Below are 25075 nucleotides of genomic sequence, written 5' to 3'. Positions count from 1 at the left end.
ATAGTATAGCAAACTATTACATGATCAAAAACAAGTTAATTTTAGAAAAAAAAAGCCTCCGTTTTGAATGTCTGGGGTCGCGAGAAATTTGTGATGTTAAAATGGGGTCACGAGCCAAAAACGGTTGGGAACCACTGACTTAGAGTGTTGTACTTCATCAAAGTCTGTCTCCAGTCATCATTAGACAACAGTTTAAATAAAACCAGGATCTGGGTCAGATTACATGAAAAAAAAAAAAAAAAAAACAAAACACGTGACTATTACACAGACATGTTGCATAGTAAATAAGTGGAAGCCAACCAGAATCCTGTGTCTGGGAAAGAATGGCTAGAATATCTGAAAATTTTCTGCCCAAAGTTTGACATTTTGAGAAAATTTGCAAGGTGCTTCATGATGCATTCAATACTAAAGTTGTAGGTGCTTCTGTTTTGTCCATTCCTGTCAATCATCTGTACTCTACAAAGGTTGTGAAAAGCTGCGAGTTACAGGTAATGATTTCTGCGTTTCAGTGTGAAGTCTGGTATTTATCTCCTACAAGTCACAGCAGAAATCTGAACACCTGAGCTGACATCATCTTGAAGGATGTAACTGTCATGTAATCTGGTCCAGGTGTTAGTGAGCAACCGATTAGGGTGAGGTGATGTTTAAAAGGCAATTTTCAGATTGAGACTTAAACCTGCATCTCATCCCATGCACCTCTAGCCTGGTTCTTGTTCTGGTTTTCCATTACATGTCTCTTCCTTTGAATGCACTCAAGTTGAAAGCTGTGTCCATGAACCTCCTCAGCTCATTTAGGTGGGTGGACTTATTCCCGGTTGCAGGAGCTGCTGCAGGGTCCCGGCCCACATACCTAAAGGAAACACAAAACACACTGTATAAACAGCAACAAGAAAAGCAGAGTTTGTCTGTCCTCAGCTTTCATATTAAAGTCCAACTTAAAGGTGCGGGAGACCTTCATGACCAATTTTCCATCAAATCTGTAAAACCTCAGTCATAGCCTTAGTATCATGAATCTGTAAGTCTTTCTGTGATTACTCACCTGAATCTCTTGCATTATGGTGAACAATTTCTTAGTGCCATTTACCATAAACAAAACTATTTGTTTACAAACTGAGCCGGGAGGTGACTTGGGCATCTTCGGAATTTTGTCGCGACATGCATTGTGGGAAGCGATGGCTCACACAGCCACCTGACAGCAGCAGCTGGAACAGACACGATGCGGAAACGGCAGGAGCTCCCTTCCCTCTATGCATATTCCTCCAGCTGTTTCCGCATTTCAGCCGTTTTCACGTCGTGTTTCATCCATATAATATCATATAGTTGTACTGCAGCTGCCGCTGTCAGGTGGCTGCACGAACCTCCCTTTCCCGCAAGGCACGTCACAACAAAATTCCAAAGATGCCCGAGTTACCTCCCAGCTCGGTTTGTAAACATATGGTTTGTTTATGGTGGATGGCACTGAGAAATTGTTCACCGTAATGCAAGAGATTCAGGTGAGTAATCACAGAAAGACTTACAGATTCGTGATACTTAGGCTTTGACTGAGGTTTTACAGATCTGATGAAAAATTGGTCACGAAAGTCTCCCGCACCTTTAAAGGAGTGATATTTGGCATTTTTTATATGAAATTATGCATTTTAAAACATTTCCCTGTGGTCTACATAAACTGTAAATGCTCTGCTTGGGTCTGAATTCTTCATTAATTCAATTCCACAGGTCCATCTTCAACCCTATTTCTGAGTAATGACATGTTACGGTTAGGGCCGTTGGCTGTTGTGTTTTTTTCTTTTCCTTGTCTCCGCCTTCCCATTTTGGCTGACTGGAAACACCGGACTTCAATCACCAGCCTATAAACACCTGACTTCAATCACCGGCCTATAAAAGCCTGAGCTCCGACCACAACGAGAGAGAGACGGGGTCCATCGCTGCCATTCGTGCAGTTCGTTTCTTGTTTAGCTGATGTTAATGTTTTGTGTTAAGCGACTGTGGCCATGTACTTTTTTTTTTTGTGTAATAAATTTTACGTCTTTTAGTTACAACCGACCTGCTCTCCATGCTTCTCCTTTACGGTCTCCCGGACCATCTTTTTCCTTCTTTTGGTTTTTGTTATGTGTCAGCACCCTAGACCTCCTGGCACATAACATGACATAAGAAAGGCTGTTTGGAGCGCTGGGCCTTTAAATGCAAATGAGCCACTTCATGCCCCACCCCCTCCAGGTTGTTGACCGTGCTTCTCTGTCCTGTTCAGCCACTTGCGTTCGTTAATTCAACCAACAACTGAACATTTTAGGTAACTGGCTCGAAGATTGGACATATTTTCAGTATGGACTACAACCGCTGCTGCTGACAAACAATTATGTTATACTCAGAGAAATGTTCATCAGAAGTCTTGACCTTATATGTGCAAATGTCGTGACATAACTAGTCATAGACGTAACAAATTAAGCAGGAATTAAAACGGGTTCTAGAAATCCCCTTGATTTTTGCCTAAATAAATATAAAGATAGCTTTGCAGCACCTGGAGGGTTCAAATTCAAACTTTATCTACTGTTAGGGTCCAAATACAAAAATAAATGTACCAAAGACTAATAAAAGTGGGTTTTGTAAAATATGACCCCTTTAACTCTTTACATGAATACTAAATGAAATTATTGGGTAAATGCCCAAAGCATGTAAACAAAGAGTACATAGCATTTGTGGATTAAAATACCTAAATTCTCTTTTTTATTATTTTGACTTGTGTATTTAGATCGTCGATATTCAGAGAAATGCATCATTTAAAGTCTGGGATGTCTAAGTCTAAAGTCTGGGATGACTTATTTGACTGCCTATTGATGGTGTCGTATCTCATATCACAGAGCTACTTAAAAGTCATAAACAGAGACAAGAGATGGAGGTGATGAATGTTTGATTATCCAAGTGTGGATGTGAGAAAGGAGTAGTTCAGGGACATCTGTACAACAGAGAATCAAAATACTCTTGTTCAGAACCAAAGGGGTAGTATGAGTTTTTACACTGGTTTCACCACCTGAGAACGGCCTGTCTAAAAAAAAAAACCTATCAATTTAAGTGTATACTACATTTAGAATATTTTTGTTGCTATTTATTGCGATCGTTCAGTGTTTCCCCACAGTGAGGTAAAGCCGTAAAGGTTCTTAAAACTATCAGGGTTTACAGACAAAAAGTTCAATTGTGTAGCTTGACAGATGCATTGATTGCAGGAGGAAAAATCACTAACTCACTAACTGACTGAATAGAGCGAAAAAATGATTTCAGTTCAATCAGTTGGAAAATGAATGTGATTTGGGAGAGTCTCACTGAGGGACAGTTGGATTGAATACATCTGATGAGAAGCGACATCATCAATTTTTTTCAATACTACAAATTTCACGACATTAAGTTTTACTTCAAGTCTGATTCTGCTTCTTCTTGGAGGTGGAAAGGGACAGAAAGAGGCGGGTTGAGCTGTTTTCTCCTGTACTGTGTAAAGACTTTTATATATTTGTCCATTTTTATATGCATTATCATCAGTATTGAGGTGTTTCCTCACAGTTAAGTCATATAATTCCATTTACAGCTTCAAAAAAAGTTTTAGTATTTAGCATTACTTTAACATATTCACAGCTCATGTTGAACAAAACAAAAAACAGCATATGAAATTCGAGCAAACGTCCTCACCAGATGGGTCTCCTGTTGGCCACCACAGTGAGGAAACGTGGTCGGACATAATCATAGTAACCCATGTTCTTGTGCTCTTCTTGACACCAGATCAGCTCAGCATTGGGGTATTTTTCTACCTCATCTCTGATCAGGTCAAATGGAAATGGTGAGATCTGAAATGAAAGAGGTTGAAGGAAGTGATGGACTCAATCATGATCATTTTAATAGAATTTCTTGACTGCAAATCATAAAAAGCACCTGTTCAAGTCTGATAATCGCGATGTCCCTATCCATGTTCTGCTGTTTCCTCTCTTTGTTCAGCTCATAGTAGACTTTGCCCGTGCAGAATATGACCCTTTTCACTTGGCCCGGGTTTTGACTCACAGGACCCTCATCAGGAATCACCCTCCTAAATTTTGTACCTGCACATATAGAGCAGTATACATTGTTTATGACTGTCCATCAATATTTCTAACAATTTCAAGCCATATTTCAGAGAGAATGCAAGAAACTCCACCTTTGGCCAGGTCATCGAAACTGGATCTTGCCTCAGGAAGCCTCAGCAGAGATTTGGGAGTGAAAATGATCAGCTGTTTAAAAAATAAATAAATAAAGTTTCCTGTCAACTAAAAACAACAGATTGATTCTGTCATCCATGTCTAACTGCACACTTTGAAAAACTCCAGAGATAAGTTTTTATCTCTTTTCACGCTAATTTGTTACCACCATATAGCACAAAGCATCAGCACTGGGAAAACAAAACATTTTTTTTTTAACAAATAAATAAAGCCTTTTGTGCTCAACCAACCAAGGCCGTAATTTCAGAGCTTTTCATAAAAAAACAAACAACATTATCCCCCTGTTGGCTCCCTCGCTAATTTGCTCAGGAAGTCATTTTCTCATGCTCCACAAAGCATTGCATTTATGTGCGACAGGGGATCAGTTAAGACATTCGCTGTGGACATAAACTGTAAGAATAAAAAAAGAGAAATCTTTCACAACTTCACACCCAGAACTTCATACCCATTGTGCTTTAGACCTTCAAAAACATATGAATTAGAATCACATCGGGCTGGTTTTAATGCAGAACCCAACTGTGTGCTTTTAATAGTATCGGATCAGACTTTTTTTCTTCAGTTCATGTAAGACACTGATAGTCTGAAATATGACAAAACAGAAAGAGTTAAGTGTCTGGAAAAACTAGACAAATGAGAAAACACAGTGACATTAATGTAACTGGATCAAACAATAATGAAGCAAAGACAGACAAAACAACATACACTGATCGTAAAGCTACACTTTACCGGTTTTCTGAATGGTAGAAGAATCTGCCGTCGGAGCACGTGACAGTAGTTGGCAGGAGTGGAACAATTGACCACAATCCAGTTACAGTCATACAGCTGCTGAACCTCAAAATCTCCATTGAACTCCTACAAAAAAGATTATTTACACAAGAAACACAAATGTTGTTAAGTCTGAAAACTGAAATCTAACTATAGACAATGTAGAGCAGTATAGTTGTCTTGGTTGCGGCGGTGTTTTCTTTCTATAATTGGACAGAAGATGTAATCTATGAGTGCAAGAGTTCACAGTTTCCATTTCTCTTGCTCTCTCACACATCCACACAAACAGACAGCAGAGAGGATGTTAATCCCTCAGTATGCTCTCACTAATAGTTTGATCAATATCCCATTTGGAGATGAATCTGGTGGGCTTCTGCTGATACAGCCTGCCGTGGTTCACTTCATGAATGTTTCCTCACGCTGGCTCACCTTTGGGACCTGACTTATTGCTGAATTGTAACACTCCCGGGGCCAATATGAAGAGACTTTTGTGCTTTACAGAAATTGGCTATCATCACTTAAGCTATCGTTTAGGCAGTCATGACATCAGCCATTTAAAATGAAAGTTAACTGGTCACTGTCGGCTCCAAATAGATGGAGTTGATCATTGAAATTCAGTGTTTCTTAAATTGGAGGCCGTAGGAGCCCTAATGTACGTGTACATGTGGATCATACAGGGAAGTGATCGGGGTCATCGTTGCTCATCTGCAGGAAGCGTTCGGGTCGAGCTGAAGAATGTTCCGGACCCTGAAAATAGAAGGACACACAAAGATAAATTATGTCAAACCATACATTATACATGTCAAAGCTGTACATTTAATTAAATCCCAAAGTCAGTCTGTCCAGATATATTTACACAAAAGGCTGTAACTCAACACTGTATGTGTAGTTATGACACTGAGTAGAGATAGTGTAAAAAATCCTCAGTGAAACTTGCCTCTTTTTAAAGTTTTTATATTGTTTATACTTGTTAAACTAGTGTTTTTCAACCTTCAAGTCGGGACCCACATGGGGTTGCCTGGAAATCAAATGGGGTCGCTTGAAATTTCTAGTAATTGATAAAAATTTAACAAAAACTTACTAAGAAAAAATATAGGGTGAGTTGAGAGAGGGATTAATAAAGTATCTATCTGTCTATCGGTTGGTCGGTTGGTCTGTCTTTCTCAGTCTTCATATTCCCAAGCAAACTGATGGTTGTTTAATAAATGAGACGCTACTGCATCAGTTAAAGATGCAGGAGACTTTCGTGACCAATTTTCCATCAAATCTGTAAAACCTCAGTCAAAGCCTAAGTATCACGAATCTGTAAGTCTTTCTGTGATTACTCACCTGAATCTCTTGCATTACGGTGAACAATTTCTTCGTGCCATCCACCATAAACAAAATGTCTGTTTACATTCAGAGCCAGGAGGTCACTCGGGCATCTTCAGAATTTTGTCGCAACGTGCATTGTGGGAAAGGGAGGTTCGTGCAGCCACCTGCAGCGGCAGCAGCAGCACGACCATATGATATTATATGGATGAAACACGCGGAAACGGCTGAAACACGGAAACGGCTGGAGGAATGTGCATGAAGGGAAGGGAGCTCCTGCCGTTTCTGCGTCGTGTCTTTAGCAGCTGCTGCTGTCAGGCGGCTGCGCAAACCTCCGTTTCCCACAATGCACGTTGTGACAAAATTCCGAAGATGCCCGAGTTACCTCCTGGCTCTGAATGTAAACACGTTTTGTTTATGGTGAATGGCACTTCGAAATTGTTCACAATAATGCAAGAGATTCAGGTGAGTAATCACAGAAAGACTTAAAGATTTGTGATACTTAGGCTATGACTGAGGTTTTACAGATTTGATGAAAAATTGGTCACGAAAGTCTCCCGCGCCTTTAAAGAACTAAGAATATCAGTCACAGCAGTAATTATCTATTGTAATGATCTGAACAATTCAGTTAAATTCAGATGGCAACCTTTTTTTTCACGTCGGGCTGTCTATGTCATAATATAAATGAAATTATTAATGCAATAGTATGATCTAAAGAACTGGAAATCTCACCATTCCCTCCATGCCATGTGGAAGCAACAGGACAATCCCATTGTTGCGGACCCACTTGGCCTGGCCCGAGCTGATGAACTGGTCAATGATACACTGGGCTGTGTTATGAAAATCTCCAAACTGGGCCTCCCACAGGATCAGAGCGTTTGGACTTGCCATTGCAAAACCAAGCTCAAAACCTGAAATAACATCATCATCCATTAACATCTACACAACGCCAGTCCTAAAAGTCATTCATGGTATTGTGCCACCAGACAGGCTTCATAAAGCTTTACCGAGGACTCCATACTCTGACAGGGAGCTGTTGCAGACAGTATAAGGGGCCTGGTTCGCCCACAGGTGATTCATGGAAATGCAGATTCGTTTGTCCACCTCTTGATCATGAAGAACATGATGACGATGGCTGCAAAACAGAAAGGCAAAGATAAAACAGACTGACAAAAACACACCAGAGAAACCACATGAGAGGAAACTGCTGTGATTCTTCAACACCTCACCAACCAATGGATGAATGAATCCTACAAAACACAGATATCCAGCAAGTACTCACAATTATTATAACATAATTTACTTTTGGAGGCTAAACATTCTGTCCTTGACAAACTAATTTAAAGGAGTGATACTTTGCTTTTTTTTAAATGGAATTATGCATTTTAAAAAAATTTCCTGTGGTCTACATAAACTGTAAATGCTCTGCTTGGGTCTGACAATAATTCAACTCCACAGGTCCATCTTCAACCCTATTTTTGAGTATTGATTCGAGAAAGGTCATTTTGAGCGCTGGCCCTTTAAATGCACATGAGCCACTTCAGGCCCCACCCCCTCCAGGTTGTTGGTTGTGCTGCTCTGTCCCATTCAACCAACAGCTGAACATTTTAGGTAATCGGCTCTAAGTTTGGACATATTTTCAGTCTGGACTACAACCGCTGCAGCTGACAAACAATGCTGGCGTACTCGGAAAAATGTTTGTCTGGACCTTATATGTGCAAATGTCGTGATGTAACTAGTTGGGTCATTCCATGTCAGATCACCCAATGAGTTAAACCCTACCTCCTCCAAATTCAATGAAAATTGGTTTATAGGTAAATCCTAGCCAGAAAAGCCAAATTTTCAAATTTTAGCAAAATCGGACCAACGGTTTTTGAGATATCGCCATTTCTTTTTTTCACTTTTTCGCGAAAAACGGCGTGGCCGCCAAATTTTAAAGTGCTGTATCTCAGCAACCAGTGGTCCGGTTTTCAAAAATAAAGTATATTTGTGAAGGGGAGATCATAAGGAATCTAAATACATCATTAATTTTATCTTTTAAGTGATATATCTCATCATGACCTTTTGACCTATATTTTGACCTTGAAATTGACAATTTGGGATAAATGACCCCACGACGACTTCTCCTGAAAATTGTAGCCCAACATGTTGCCTACAACATATAAAGAAATTGGAGAGGTAATATTTTTCATTTTGAAGCAGCATCAGTTTGAAATGTGTATTACCACAGCTAAAAGTCCTACTCCTGTACATTCTATGTACATCCGTACACACAATTCAACACATTTCACACATTATATGCTTACCACATGGTTAACATGTTCTCTGTCTCTACACTACTAACAAGACAACTCAAAACCACTTGCTTGCAGTAGTGCATGCTATTCTCAACTTAAACTTTATTCAGATAATTTCTTTATCTAGAATACAAGTCAGGGGTCACATGACCTAACCCACTTAAACTGCAGACCATATGTCTGCCACTAAATTTCCCTCAGCCTTTGATGTCTGTTAACTGCAGACCTCAAGTCTGCCCTAAATTACATCATACACAGGAATCAAAAATAAATAAAATAAAAAAATAAATAAAAAATAAAACGATTGGTCACAAAGGCCAGTCTGCAGTGTGTTACTGAAGGTTATATTCTGGATTCTAAAGCAATGTTTGAATACTATGTCAAGAATATCCCTGGAATCTCCTTCTTTCATGTCACACAAGATGAAGTCGCCGCCAACGAAGAAAACCTCAAACCTCGATTCCAGTTAGCAAGGACTATCAAATGCACTCTGCAGTATCATCGTTTTGTACCTGTCTCCCTCACTCAGATTAAAGCCTTTAAACTCTCTGAGCAGGACAGTCCTCCAGATTTGGTACAAATCCAAGACGCCAACAATGAAACATGTACACCCAGGGTCATGCAAATTCCCTTGGAAATAAAACAGCAGAATTTCGTCTGCTGTATGTACGATGAACATCCGTGGATCGGACTAGTTGACGAAATTTCTGAGGAATTCGGTGACTACCACATCAAATTTATGCATCCATCTGGACCTGCTAAAACCTTCCACTGGCCATCAAGGGATGACCAATGTTGGATTCCGGAGTCGGATATTCTATGTGTGATAACTGCTCCGTACCTAACCTCCTCCTCTACTAGAAACTATTGCCTCTCTTCAGATGACCTTTTCAGGATTTCAAGTGAATGCAACAAATGGATTCTTGACACTGAATAGACATGTCATTACATAAAAAGACTAAAGACACTGGATTTTCCATATTAAGACTGATAATTGGCATATATCTTCTCTTGACTTTGTGAATATGTGATGTACATGGATAATACATGGTTTATGTACACAGAATACAGGGATGATCATTTTAGTGGCAAGTATGTCTCATTCTAATTGATATTGCTTCAAAATGAAAAATATTACCTCTCCAATTTCTTTATATGTTGTAGGCAACATGTTGGGCTACAATTTTCAGGAAAAGTCGTCGCAGGGTCATTTGTCCCAAATTGTCAATTTCAAGGTCAAAATATAGGTCAAAAGGTCATGATGAGATATAACACTTAAAAGATAAAAGTAATGATGTACTTAGATTCCTTATGATCTCCCCTTCACAAATATACTTTATTTTTGAAAATCGGACCACTCGGAGATACAACACTTTGAAATTTGGCGGCCACGCCCTTTTTCGCTAAAAAGTGAAAAAAAGAAATGGCGATATCTCAAAAACCGTTGGTCCGATTTTGCTAAAATTTGAAAATTTGGCTTTTCTGGCTAGGATTTACCTATAAACCAATTTTCATTGAATTTGGAGGAGGTGGGGTTTAAAATGTCTTTTTTTTTGGGTGATTTGACATGGAATGACCCAGTTATAGATGTAACAAATTAAGAAGGAATTAAAACAGGTTTTAGAAATCCACTTGATTTTTGCCAAACTGAATATAAAGATAGCTTTGCAGCACCTGAAGGGTTGAAATTCAAACTTTTAGAACTATTAGGGTCCCTAAATACACAAATAAATGTACCAAAGACTAACAAAAGTGGGTTTAGCAAAATATGACCCCTTTAAGTAAGTACTTTAGTAGTTAAATCATGGTCATTCAGTATCAGTTTACTTATGTATGTCAACAACAGACAACAGAACACTCAATAACCTATGGACACAATATAAAGAAGTACAATGCCCATGAATTAAATAGACTTTCTGTTTTTTTTCTTTTTTTTAAATCTCATTTCTTCTTAGAGACTGCATTTCAGGCAAACCTCTGTAATGTGTTAATCATGTATGTAACAATTAGAATACAATGTACTGGTCGATTATAGTACATGAATTAATACAATAAACATTTCCAACGTTTATAAAACAAACAGTAAATACTGAAATTAGAACTGCAAATGATCCAAGGTTTTTCAGGACATGTAGGATACCCAGTAAATACACACATGTGCTGCGGTCACAGTTCTAGTCCATACAGAGCATCCATGAGGAATAGTTTCCTCCGTCCTAGTCTTCAGTCAGTGGGACGCCCAATAAGACTTGATGGGAGCAAAGAGGCGAGCTATAACAAGCTCTGCCAGTCCGCTCGCTCCAAGTGTAGGAATCAGCCATCAGAACCAGCACGATCAGACAATCACTTAAACCCCTTTAACATCACTCTAATGGTGTCTGCATTCTCAGACACACACACCGACAAAACCATGGAGGTTATGTAATGGTCAGGTGGAAGAAAAGCTGCAGGAAATAACCCAAATGTATCGATTGTTATCTCGAATGTGATATTAAGTCCAGATACGAGACTGATAATCAGATTAGAATTCTGCACACTGTATCATCCATAATTTAAGTAATGAGGACGCATACTGCATAATTTTTTTGTTTTGTTTGATCCCTGTTCCACATGTGCAGGATATCTGCTTTCACTTCAAGAAATCCTTTGAAGAAAGAACAAAACCAACAGCATCCACTGCTAATTGAGCCAACACACTATTTCATGTTTGATTCTCTGAATCCAGAAGAACAAAAACCCTCACAGGAAGGATGTCTTTCTCTTGGATTGCCTCATCCTTCCTTCCTTCCTTCCTTCCTTCCTGCCTTCATTTTTTCTTAATTTACTATCTTCTTCCTGTCCTTGCATGTTTTTCCTTTACTCCTTCCTTCCTCTTTCATTTCTTTATTTCTTCCAGTTTTTCTTCCCTTGTGCTTTCAGTCCACCCTTACTTCCTCTTTTTTCTGTCTCTACTTCCATCTTCCTCCCATTCTAACTTTTTTCTTCTTTCTTTCCTCCCTTGTTTTTTCTTTCTTCCTTTTTTCTCTTAACTCTTTCTTTGCATTTTTCTTTTTTCTACTGCCTCCTTTCTTCTTCTGTCATTAGATCACTCCTTCCCTCCTTCCTATCTTTGCACCTTTCTTTTCTATTTTGCCTCCTTCCTTCCTCCATCATTTTTTCCTTCCTTACGTCCCTTCTCACTTACTTTCTTTTTTTCCATTTCCTGCTTTCTTTCTTACCTTTCTTTGTTCTTTCCTTTCATCCGTACTCCTTTCTTTCTCTCTTTCCCTCTGCTGGTCTTCATTTCTTTCTTTATTTCTATGTTCCATTCTTTCCTCCTTCCTTCCTTTCTTTCTTTCTTTTTTGTTTCTTCCGTCCTTGTTTCCTTTCACACACATACATACACTCCTCCTCTGCCTGGGGGCCCCATTAGTCAGGGAAAGGGGTGCACGGCACAGCGCATGCGACCCACCCAAACACAACGACTGAATCCATTAGTCCACGCGGTTACGTACATCACACAAGCGCAGGCTGGCGCACTCAACTGTAACATGCCAATATGCTCAGCTCCTAAGAACTGTGAAGGGAAACAGAGTGGTGGGGGGAGAAAAAAAGTGTAGGTGGGAAAGGGGGGGAAAAAAAGCACAAAAGGAAAAGAATACCTGAAGGTAACACAAAAGACAAAACGCAGCTCCCACCAGAAACAAAAGAGGATTTGAATAAACAACAGGTGATACAGAAACCGAGCATGGACGTTTGACTACTGCCATTTTATTTTCAGCCAAGCAAATTACCCTGCTGACGGGGACAGCAGAGGGGGAGAAGTACATGTCAGTGGTAAATGTGAAGCAAAAGAAAAAGCCCCGTAGTCAGTGGTTAGTTAGTGTGATGTATGTCGCTGTGAGGATAGGAGGGGGTGGGTGTCAGTAGAGATGGGCTGGTGGAGAAATGATAGGGGACAGATGAGACAGGCATAGTGAAAGGGGGAGCTGGTTTTGTTCATGTGTCACTCGTTCCCTCCACACCATGACAACACCATGTGGGCTTCAAAGATCCCATGAGACTTCGCTGATGTCTTGTGTCTGTCAAACTGTGCTACAACCCACAACACCACCCCAATTATTTAATTCAGTTTCATTATAAGTTTGCTGCTTACCTCTTAAGCTGACTTTAAAATGCAGAACAAATGTAAAGCAATAAGCACAAAAAATCCTTATCAATGTACTACAATATAAAAGTTGACACATGACAGAAAACTAGTCCAGACTAAAGAGCACAAGGAAGCTAAACCCTTACCATCCCTGGCAGTCACAGTGTCTGTAAAGTATTAATGGAGAATAAATCAACCTCTGGAAAGGCACTTCAGTCCCTGTATGAAACTGAGCCTTGGTACACATTTTTGCAAAAAATTCAGTCAAGGGCTTATTTTACATCTAAAGATAATTCATTGAAAATCTGAATGAAATCTATGCATGATATATTGAGATATAGTGGTGGAAACTTTCAACCTTTCAAAGTTTTTGCAGAGCTAAATCTTACTGAATCTTAACACTATACACTTACATGGCTGATTGGAATTTAATCATTTCTGGAACCTAGAATGAACAAAAAGTAATCATCATTTGGATTGAACATGAACTGTGGACCTCTGGTAATGTGTAATAATTGTAGAGGTCTCTGTGATCTTAACTAACTGTGCAAATCTGTCATGTCTCTAAGTAAAAAGTCCATCAAAAATTACCTACCCTACTTCAGCAACCACAGAGGTTGTAAGATAATACTAGCCCTATATGCAAATTGATATCTATTTGAGTTGAAGTTGAAGTGCAATAAATTGTGTCTTTTGTGTATTTATTTTGCCTATTTCCTGGCTGAGAGTAATGTGCTGATAATTATAAAGTAAGGTTTTCAAGTGTTTTATTTGAAAATTCAGAGGGCCCATGATACAATATAGCTTAAAGATTTATTCACTGAAAGAGCAAGCTTCAATCACTCAGAAGAGGAAGTGTTAAAAGACACTGAACTAGATGACATGTATGGTAATGTGTGTCTTTTCAGCAGGTTACACAATTATCAGTGACTAGTAGCCTATTAATGGTGAGCCCTGACATTAGATCTGGGAGATAATGTAAGTACATTTTAATAAAAAATAGATTTTGATTATCCAGTGAGAATCCACAGCACAAAACACCATTGTAGGTGTTTATTTCTAAATCACCTGAGGTTCCTAGATTAAAGGCCTGTCCAAATAATGCATCCTCAGAATGTCTTCAAATGGTTGACACAGTTTATCATGTTTCTCTGAGGTTTATTACTAATTCTAAAGCCATGACACATCATTGTGAGTTGTATTCCAGAGTGGATTGGCCTGCCCTGTCCACTAGGAGGCTGGAACACTGGTACACCTTTATTTACAAGGCCATACTTGGACTATTGCCTTCCTGTATCTGTAGTTCAATAACAAGAAGAAGTGTTGATTCTTATTGTCTGCGATCACATGATCAGTTGTTCCTCTCAGTGCCGTACGCCCGTACAGAACTGGGTAAAAGGGGATTTGTCTACTCTGCTCCTTGCACATGGAATATGTTGCTAAAAGACTGGAAACTGACTGAATTGATCTCCTTGAATGCTTTTAAATCCAAACTCAAAGAGCTAGAGAATAACTCAATGACTTGCACTTGTTTTTCATAGTTTGACTTGACCTGTAAATTCTTGAATGTTGTAACTGTGTGTTGTATTACATGCTGCCTCTTGGCCAGGACTCCCTTGGAAAAGAGGTTCTTAATCTCGATGTGATCTTTTTTCCTGGTTAAATAAACATTAAATAGTGCTTTACTGAAGATAAAAGAAGATTGTGTTTGACTATCTGCCAGCTATCGGTCTAGACATAAAAATGGAAACAAAAAAGCACAATGCTCAAACCAAACACCCTATGATGAGAAGAACAGGAGGAGGAAGAATTCTCACAGCCTTTTCTTTCTTGATGTTGTGTCTCCAACTCTTGGACACATGCCCAAGTATTTGTAAATGGCACAACACACTTTCATGTGTAGTGTTGATGTAGTGGTACCTATGCTAGTAACTATCAGCAAGTCACACTCCACTTTGTCGTCAAATGGAATTCATCATCCAGCACAACTGGTTAAATGCAAAGAAAATGATACCACGGGGCCTTATGGAAGATAGGTGATTGCACACAGATACACAAGTACATGCAGCCTTTAACAAAGCAAAGCTGAATACCGATCAATAGTAAATTGACTGATTGCAGTGGGAGCTCAGGGTACGGTTGTAATTCAACCTCACTTAAACAAATGAGAACATCATTATTTGGCCTCTTGCTGGCCAGATTTCATGTGCCTTGACATTTACTCACCTAAAAGTGCCCCGCTCTACATCCTGCCCACTGAGTCGCACATGGATGCCATCTTTAAGAAGTGAACCAAAAGCCATGTATTCTCCCAGAGCCCAGTCCATCTGCCGGTTCTTCACCAGGTCTGCTCGGCCACGGAGGATACGAGAAACACCTGGAGAGGACACACATGGGGGACAGAAAATAAAACTGAGGATGTTAGGAGAGTATCGGGGATAGGGAGTGTAAAACGCAATGGACTGACATACTGTACTATAAATTACACAAAAACCTGCTTTGAGAAAGGATGTATTTATGGGTGGACCTCTGATTTTTGTACTCCTGTGTAGCTGCGCAATGCACTGGGCTCACCAGGATGGATTTTAAAGTCCTCCAGAGGCACTGAGCTAGCAGTTTGTCCAATGTGCTGCAGAATCTCCTCATCTAACCCTGTGGGAAGACAAGTCATACTCTTGGGCTCTCCCTGTGCTGTGAAAAAATCTGCAAATAAAGAGAGGGATAGACAGCAAAACAAACACTCATCATTATGCTTTGTTCACATAGGCCAGCTGGTGTTTGAGCTTGATTGTATTGTTCTCTGTTTAAGTAGGGTATATATTATTTTTAAGTTAAAGGAGTGATATTTTGCTTTTTTTAAAATGGAATTCTGCATTTTAAAACATTTCCCTGTGGTCTACATAAACTGTAAATGCTCTGCTTGGGCCTGAATTCTTCATTAATTCAACTCCACAGGTCCATCTTCAACCCTATTTCTGAGTAATGACACCAGAAAGGTCATTTTGAGCGCTGGCCCTTTAAATGCACATGAGCTACTTCACGCTCCACCCCCTCCAGGTTTTTGGCTGTGCTGCTCTGTCCCGTTCAACCAACAACTGAAGATTTTAGGTAATCGGCTCGAAGTTTGGACATATTTTCAGTATGGACTACAACCGCTGCTGCTGACAAACAATTATGTTGTACTCAGAGAAATGTTCATCAGAAGTCTTGACCTTATATGTGCAAATGTCTTGGCATAACTGGTTATAGATGTAACAAATTAAGCAGGAATTAAAACAGGCTGTAGAAATCCATGTGATTTTTGCCAAAATAATTTTACCGGTATAAAGCTGGCTTTGCAGCACCTGGAGGGTTCAAATTCAAACTTGTTGTACTATAAGGGTCCCCAAATACACAAATAAATGTACCTAAGACTAATAAATGTGGGTTTAGCAAAATATGACCCCTTTAAGACGAGTTTTACCTGGCCAGGGGGAGTCTAGCCAGTGTCGGATGTGTAAAATTTTTTCATCCTTAGAGCTGGTGTATGCCTCCTCACATATCTTGTCATATTTGGCGACTTCCTCCTGTAACCACATAAGGTACATGTTAAATGATGTATGTCAGTGTGCTTACTTAGTTTTCAGGTTTGTAGCTATAACTATTTAAACCTATGTGTAGCTGAGGGAATGAAAATCTTATGGGAAGAAACAAGTGCCCAAAAAGTACAAATTTTTTGCTGTGTCTGGGCATATTATAAATTGGCTTTCTAAGCATCCAGAAAGCTGGCCACAAAACTGAAAAACAATGTTCACAAAGTGCAAAGAACTAACGCAGTATACAGTTCTTGCCATATATATCTCTGACATCCCAGTATAAGACAATGTTTCAAATGGATGTTACGATTATGTTTCTGCTTTGGATGAAGAACTTGAGCAATTCCATTTAATAGAACCAGGATCTGAGGACTACTTCAACTTCATTGAGTAATATATATTGCACATGAAGGATTGTGCGGCAACGTGACTGAACTGAGGCAGTAAATTGAAACTATAGCAGTGCTACTAGTTCCTTGAAGGCTAGGGTAATATCTAAGTATGATTTAGTGTGCATTGCCCAGCAAATGGAGGTACAAATAAAACAACATACAGTAGCTGCAACCAATATACGGGATATTTAACACGAGAAAACAGCAGTAGATCACCAACCTCAAATTCCTGCAGTGTCACCACTCCTTCAGCAATGAGCTTATCAGAGTACTTTTTCAGCACATGCTCCTGCCGTCGGATCTGTTTATACATCAGTGGCTGTGTGAACATGGGCTCATCCATCTCGTTATGACCAAACCGTCTGTAACATACCTAAAAGACACAATTAAATCATTACGTCTAAAAGATGCAGATGTTAATTTGTGTTTTATGTTTATCAATTAATGCTTGGCTTTGACTGACCAGGTCAATGACCACATCCTTGTTGAAGGTGTTCCTCCACTCTGCAGCCACCCGGCATACGTACATGACCGCTTCAGGGTCATCAGCGTTTACGTGGAAGATGGGTGCATTGACCACCCGTGCTACATCAGTGGGGTAGGGAGAGGAACGGGCCACTCGAGGGTCAGTCGTAAATCCAATCTGAGAAGCATCAATATTACAGCCATAGTATGAAAGACTGATAAGTTACCCTTATTAACCCATTAAGATCCAAACGTCCACCGTCGACCAAAAGCATCTGCTGATCTAAACTGTTCATCCACTATTCCCATCAATCCATGTAAATAATTGGTATAAAATGCACTTTGTCATCTTTTCATGGTCATCAGATATGACCCATTTGGATGTTCAGAGGCTCCATAGTTACCACGGAAACATTTTCATCTCCTACAACATTGATTCACTAGTAAAACCAATGGAGTTTGATCAGTGACTGAATGGACACACTGGGTTTATGTTCAGTTAATGATATATTTTACTGAAAAAGTCACCTTTCCTCAACTTTTGTTTTGTAGCAACACGAAGTTAGAGTAACAACCAGTAAACAAAAATGAAAATAAAATTAGGTGAATTTTCAGCTCAAAAGTAGAACATGCTGTTTTGACTTTTAGCAATTTTCTACAGTGTAAGCACATATGTGGAATATGTGCATAGTGTGCTATGGTACAGACAGACGCACTTTTCCACAATGTTTTAAATCAGAGGGGATTTGAGTGATGAGTACAAAGGAGAAGGTTCCATCTCAATTAGAGTAAATACAATAAAAAGAGTAATGTAATGATTTTAAAGAACTATATTTTGATTTACACCTACTTTAGCTGTTACTACAGTGATTCATATTTGCATTCTATAAGAGTCTGGTTTAGAACAGCTTGAAATGTAAAATGTCATGAGATAAGTTTTGTTATGATGTGGCATTACAAATATAAAATTTGACTGATTAATTGATTGATATACATTTAATGCAGTTATTTGTATTCCATTACCCGCCAGTACTCCACTAAAAAGATTAAAACATATTTAATCAATATGACACATTGAGGAACACTCATTGTCTTTACAAACTAATATATGCATTTCAGTATTGTCACCAACAGTAATTTCAACAGACAAGCAGTAGTGTATAGTAATAATGAAAGAATATCTGCTAAATGTGATAATTCTGGGGAAAGTGTCAGAGGATGTTGTGACATCACGTCCTCTCATACCTGATTGTTGACCACCACATGGATCGTACCATGTGTGGTGTAGGAGGGGAGTTCACTAAGATGAAAGGTCTCATAAACAACTCCTTGTCCGGCAAAAGCTGCATCACCATGCATTAAGATGGACATGACCTATGAAAACACAACAAAGAATTAAGCCGACAAAGCCACTAAAAGATAATCCAATGTTAAACTGAATACTAAATACCTTTTTCCCTTGAGTGTCCCCTCTGTAAAACTGTTCAGCTTTGGCCTTGCCCTGAACCACTGGATCCACCGCCTCAAGGTGAGATGGGTTTGCCATTAGTGACAGCGTAATGTCTTTGTCAGTCTCGCGATTAATCCTCTCATGATACATCCCCAGGTGGTACTTGACATCTCCTGAACCCTACATTTGTACAAACACGAAAAGAAGTAAATCAACAGCTGCCTCTGAATTTTTACCACGCTGTAAGGTGACCAGCAGTTTCCTCACCTCATCCGCTGCTTCTAATTTGGGATCAAACTGGCAAAAGATTTGATCCAGGTCCTTACGAATCACATTGGCCAAGACATTCAGTCGACCTCTGGAAGATAACATGAGAAGGTCCATGTCAAATATGAAAAAAAATTCTGCAATCAATGCAGGGAATAGAGAAGAATAGGTGTGATGCACCGTACCGATGAGGCATCCCCATGATGATGCTGTCGATGCCCGCTGCACTTGACTTGTCAATAATGGTTTTAAGAGCAGGGATAAGTACTTCACAGCCTTCCAGACCAAAACGTTTCTCAGATGACCACTTCCTTGCCAGAAAGTCTTCAAAACTAAATAAGAACAAAGTTTAGATTTATACATTTCAGCGATTGTTCTATTCTGACTTACTCTAATCTAAAACACAGCTCTCCAACAGGAAATATTTGGCGCTAAAGTAGACCAGCTGGAAGGATGGTCGGGTCTGACTGGATGTTACACCGTTAGCAGTTATGTCGCCACAAAGTTGTTAGCCAGTGTGTTGTTAGCAATACAATGTTAGTGCTAGAATATTAGCATTACAAAGCTGGGTCTTACATTGTTAGGTATTTCTTTGTACAGAGCAAGTTTGTCTTTTTAAGTAATTTAGGTCATTTACAAAATTTTACAGAAAAGCAGTTGGAATAAAAGACATTGCACAAGCTACTTAGCGAAACCCACATCTGACACTATTGTATGCTATAGACATTTACATTATAATTATGCCCATTACCAGTTTTAACAACCAGCAGACTTATTGCGTAGAGGAAATGTTTGTGTATGTGTATTTTATGTACTTGTTAATCAAGATATAGCAAGTAGGTTTGTTTAAAAAAGGTGTATAATTATCAGCAACCTAGTCAAAATAGTACATATTTCACAGCGGTAAGTAATTTAGGTAATTTACAAAATTTTACAGAAAGGCATTTGGAATAAAAGCCATTGCACAAGCTACTTAGCTAAATCCACATTTGACACTATTGTATGCTATAGACATTTACATAATAATTATGCCCATTACCAGTTCTAACAACCAGCAGACTTACTGTGTAGAGTAAATGTTTGTGTATATGTACTTTATGTACCTGTTAGTCAAGATATAGCAAATATGTCTGTTTAAAAAAGGTGTATAATTATCAGCAACATAGTCAAAATAGTACATATTTCACAGCTGTAGAAGCTAATGAACCAATCACAGCCATGAAGTTAAGCAACCAATCAGAGCACAGAGTCTGCCTCCAGCTGATCCAGTCTAGTTCCAACCATAAAGAACACTGGTCAACAATGATTTTGCTACTATGTGAAAAATACTTCATTGTCTATAAATCATTTGAGCTAATTCCAAATCAGAAATCAAAATTTCTCCAACACATCAAGATTTTGAGTTATGCACAAGTCATTACATAGCCATTAGCTGAATATGCCTTCAGTGTTTTAATCACATAAATTCTAAGTGGACATACAGTATATGTGGTGACAATCAGTTGCACTGCTGGGGCATCTGGGTCAGGATGTTGTTGTTGGTTTATTCTCTTTTTATGTAGCACAAATCAGTAAATAATTGTCAATGTGCATAGATTTCCCAGTGTTCTCAACCAGGGAAATAGCCCTAAAATAATGAAACCAACTTTTGCCCCTGACTTGTCCACAAGATTAGCTTACTCTCGTTTACAAGGAATGAAGGTATTTCAGTGAGTAGCATCATTAATGTTAACATCACTAGTTTAATTGGTCTGTCAGACCTTGCTGACTTGGTCAATAAGTAGAAGCAATTATCCCATTAAATATAACTAACATCTATGCATTATACACCTGCAGAAGCCTCTCTTTGTGTTGGCAGAAACCTGATGAATCATTAGAAGAGGTGAAGCTGTGTTAACCATCTTCACATCTGCTGTTACATTTGGTGCAAATATACACCTATAAACCAGTGCCTGTGTACAAAAGTGAAAAGAGTTTCAAGTATGCAACATGATGGCAATTACTGCTGTTTCCTACAACAGTAATCTGTCACAACCCACGTCTTTGCAAGAGGAGTGCAAGTGAATGAGCAAGTGTCTGCAAGAGTTTTTAACAATTTATAACCAAGTTGCTGAGCTCTGCTATGTAGGTTAATTTGTCTTGCTCATATCTATGAGTAAATTTGGCCAATTTAGCACATATTATCTACAGACTGGGAGAGCACAATGAAACGCATCAGCACATTATTAGAAAAGTAGAATTTTCTACATGTTGATGTAACTCAAAATCCTGTGGTGAAGGATTTCAGATTTCAGATTTGGAATCAGTATGCCTGATTTTGTCATAATTAGATGTTTTTTTCCTCAAGTTGTAGGTGATTTTTTTCATCCAGTGAAATCATTGAAGCTACAGTATATTATGAAAGTTTAGGATGCCCAACTATTGTGCTATTAATTATAAAGGCATACTATAATCTTACAACTTTTACAATGAAATGTGTGTCACAGATCACAATGTGTTGTATTAGTATGGAAAAAATAATAGGAAGAAACCAGGAAAATCGAATGAATACTGAGGTCATTTAACAGGAATGAAAAGGAAGTCAAGTGAAGAATAGGATGTTTATCTTTTCAAATGTATGTGGGTACAAGTTAGTTTATCATATGAGTCCAGGATGTGAGTTATAATTTAAAGAGAGGCATCGTGCTGTTACCAAAATGTGATTCAGCAGATGTTTATTTACAAGTATGTGGAGGTATACGTATATTCACTGCTGACCGTGTGGATCTGATGAGGCGTGCTAGCAAGGTCCTCTTCTCAGAGTTGGTGAACCGCATCACTCCTGGAGTTTCAAATTTCTGACGAATCCACTGACACTGATCCACGTTATTAATGAACATGAATTCAACGCCGATGTGGCCACAATATGATGCCTGAAAAAAAAAAGGAGATAAACATAAACTATATTACTTCACAGGCATTACATCTTTCTCTTAATGTTAAATACTAAAAATACAGCCCAAAGACGTACCTCTAGTCTACATATGATCTCTCTCAGAGGTAGGGTTGTCGCCTCTCCTCCGATGAAGGTGGTGGCAGGCAGCTGGAAGCTCCGATCTAAGTCCGATTCATCAAGACCATAGAAACCTGCAGTAATACCATGTGAGGATTTCATTAATGTTTTCTAATCAGGTTTGCTGAACCAAAAATGCAAGCGGTGAAATCCTAAAAAGTAAAAGCCAAGAGCATAGAGCACAACATTCATATTGCAAACATCTGCACTCATCCAAGATTAAAATAAATACACTGCAGTCTTGAATTCTTCCATTTGTTCTTGCATTTTTGAGAATATAATAAAAGATCCTCCCATTCCTACACCATTTCAACTTTTATTACTGCAATTTTACAATTATAAAAGGGTTCAGAAAAATTATGTGTCACAGTGCACTCCTGTGTTACCGCTGACCCCTCCCTTAGACTCATCATTCTCACCTACTGCGCACCGCACCTCGTGCACATCTCCATCAGGGGCCCATATAAGGGGCTCCTCTGCTCCAGTGTGGTGCTAGCTCATGGCTTCACAGACCTCCATACTCACCCGGACTTTCACCTCATACCTCATGCCACCATTGACTGATTTCAACAGCCAAGCCAAAGGAGTAACAGAGGTGAGACAGGTTGGATTTTTACAAAGCGGACCTGCATTCTGGAATTAAAGGAGCTGTGATGCAATGCAGCGTATAGTGTGACGTATAAGTTGCGCTTCAGAAATACACCAAGCATAGTGGTGTTGGCTCTCAAAACAACAATGGAGGATGAACAACGTTAGCATGGATAGAGTCCTCCGCCCACCCGAAGTGCGCGGATCTTGGAGTCTCCCCAGTTCGACATCTTTCTGGTCACGTTGATATGTTTGTTTACTGTACACGGCCCGCGCTCATTTTTAAATCCTCCTAGTGCGGGGGTCACACACGCAATATGTCATCAAAATGACACCTTGGTTGCAGAATGAGAGGTGTTCCTTTTACATAGCCTTCCAGAATCATGATTCCACCTTTATCAGGGCTCTGTTACTACCTCCAGAGGCGTTACAGAGCCGTGACAGAGGTGGGACTAAATGATCCCACCACTGTATTTACACAGACATCGTTCTGTAAAAAAGGTGAAACATTCCTGGAACAGAAGTGCTATGTAAAAGGAGCTATAGACTTTCCCAGACTCTTACCACCCTAATCCCGTGTCCCTGCGGACTCTGTTTCCACCCTCAGGTTTTGTGTTTTAGTTCTCATGTTATGTTTCCGTTTAATAAAACCTATCACTCCCTTCACTACCGCACGTGTGAGTCCATTCATTCACTCCGTCATGACACTATGACTAAAACTAAAGCTCAAAAACATTGGAAACTGGATAAAAACTACAAAAAAATATGGCACAATACAAGAACTAAAATGAAATACATGAGTAAAACTATCTGTGTTGTTTTTTTTTTGCCCAACATTAGTGGCAGATGGTGTACAAGAATGAAATGGCTTTGGACAAAATCGAACCTTTGTAAATAATATTCTTTTTCAGCCTCTACAAGTCAAGGTTTTTTTTTTTTATAATGCATGAAAAACTCAAAGTAACCCTAAACATGAAAATGCAATTGAAATTAGGAGAAAACTAACAAAAACTAAAATGGGCTCTGATTTTTAATAAACAGTATCGGTTAATAACATTCAATTACTCATAATATTAGTGCTACCACTAAAACGAAACTTCACAAAGCTTAACTAAAAACCTTTAGCTATGGTGTACTTCAAAATGACGGCAGGACCATTAGAGATTTTGTGCAGTACCAATCTAAGTTCCTGTGCTAACAAAGCGCACCTGAGAGAGCTGCTCAAGCTCAATGTTGCAGGCAACATAGGAGGAGACAGGTGCAAATCATATTAGGAACGGAACAAAGATACAAGAAGCCAAGAATAGACTCGTGCACCATCAGCTGACCAAATAAGGGGCAGCCAAGGCTGTCATTAGCTTTCATTAGCGAGACATAGGCCTGGTGACAATACATTATGCAATGCTATGCCCTGACACACACAGATCACTGATAAAGGCAGCAGGCAGAAACAATGTCTCTCTCCATCTCTGCCTCGCTCTCTCTACTTTTTTACAAGCTATTACGATAGACTTCGATCCCTTTCCGAGGTTGTAGCTCATCCTCCGATCTTCAGTCTGCTAAATTAAATGGAGAATGACAGGAGCTAGGCCTGAGATTAATGACAGCTTTTGGCTGACCAACCACTGTAGATGCACTGGAGAACTGTGATGGGGCTAGAATATCAAAATATACATGAGTTATGCAAAACTGGATCCACTGATGTCTATATAATACATGTTTACACAAACATCTAAGTATGTACCCAAGACACACAGAAATGGAGCTGTAACAAAGGAAAATGCATTTAGTATACTGTATATTAAAGATATTGTTTATGAAAATGCTTTTGAAGTTAGCTTGCCAAGAAGAAGAATATGCTTCTGACTAAAATTCTTAAGAAGTGCAAGTATCCTGAGTTAATTAGAAGGAAGGACTTCTATAGTGGGAATCAAATCAGCATATATAGTGCCTCTGGGTTAATTCCATATGCCTTTGGTCCTGCACAAGCCTAGAAATCTATATTTAGACCTGTAGTTCGATGACAACTTTGTTTCTCAAGGCACTTTTCCAAGAACAAGAGCAAATATTGAAATTATGCAGACGACTTTAAATGGGTTTCATGGGCCCTGAAAAAAATACAAACTACTCTAGATAACAGTATTATTGGTGCCTGCTTACCTAATTTGTCAATAGTGGTGATCAGGTCAGAGGGGACGAAGGAGTCCAGGTCTGCCTCCAGGATCCCCAGAGGGTCTAACTGGGCAACATGGTGACCTCGAATCTACACAATATGACAGACAGAGACGTGGAAAAAGTGGGATGGTGGGAGTAAGGTTAAATAAAAGAGTTAGAGGCGGGAGAAAACAACAGGCTTCTCCACAAAAGCTTTTCTGATGCTGACTGAGTTTAAACAGCTGGAGAAGAACATAAGCAAACTCTCAGGAACAGGTCGACCTTTCTCAGAAAAAGAGCCCCCTGGGACCGCTTTTATGTCTGTCTACACATACATGTACACACAATTCCACCAGGATTGCAACAAGCTGGGAATAAAAGTGAGGCTTTTG

The 25075-nt window shown here is 39.2% G+C and overlaps 1 protein-coding gene across 2 annotated transcripts in view; it reads right to left on the bottom strand.

Moving 5' to 3' along the window:
• Positions 1-25075, bottom strand: part of ogdhl (oxoglutarate dehydrogenase L) — a 30608-nt gene that overhangs the window by 1998 nt on the left and 3535 nt on the right. The window contains exons 4-23 of one of the 2 annotated variants that reach the window (XM_030156222.1): positions 24690-24792; positions 21900-22015; positions 21647-21801; positions 19075-19221; positions 18890-18980; positions 18623-18802; positions 18418-18546; positions 17171-17350; positions 16928-17080; positions 16204-16306; positions 15315-15443; positions 14967-15117; positions 7322-7449; positions 7047-7225; positions 5679-5750; positions 4965-5090; positions 4178-4250; positions 3919-4082; positions 3679-3833; positions 133-850 (exon numbers count right to left, since the gene is read on the bottom strand). In XM_030156222.1, coding sequence (XP_030012082.1) covers positions 727-850; positions 3679-3833; positions 3919-4082; positions 4178-4250; positions 4965-5090; positions 5679-5750; positions 7047-7225; positions 7322-7449; positions 14967-15117; positions 15315-15443; positions 16204-16306; positions 16928-17080; positions 17171-17350; positions 18418-18546; positions 18623-18802; positions 18890-18980; positions 19075-19221; positions 21647-21801; positions 21900-22015; positions 24690-24792 — 2658 coding nt within the window. In that variant the 3' untranslated portion in view covers positions 133-726. Of the gene's footprint in view, positions 1-132; positions 851-3678; positions 3834-3918; positions 4083-4177; positions 4251-4964; positions 5091-5207; positions 5623-5655; positions 5751-7046; positions 7226-7321; positions 7450-14966; positions 15118-15314; positions 15444-16203; positions 16307-16927; positions 17081-17170; positions 17351-18417; positions 18547-18622; positions 18803-18889; positions 18981-19074; positions 19222-21646; positions 21802-21899; positions 22016-24689; positions 24793-25075 lie in introns of those variants that run through there. The other variant, XM_030156223.1, reaches the window with a different exon arrangement.

This window comes from Sphaeramia orbicularis, chromosome 15 (assembly GCF_902148855.1).
Source record: "Sphaeramia orbicularis chromosome 15, fSphaOr1.1, whole genome shotgun sequence".
NCBI lineage: Eukaryota > Metazoa > Chordata > Actinopteri > Kurtiformes > Apogonidae > Sphaeramia > Sphaeramia orbicularis.
The sequence above is the reverse complement of the archived record's forward strand: the minus strand, read 5'-3'. Positions and strand labels throughout refer to the sequence as shown.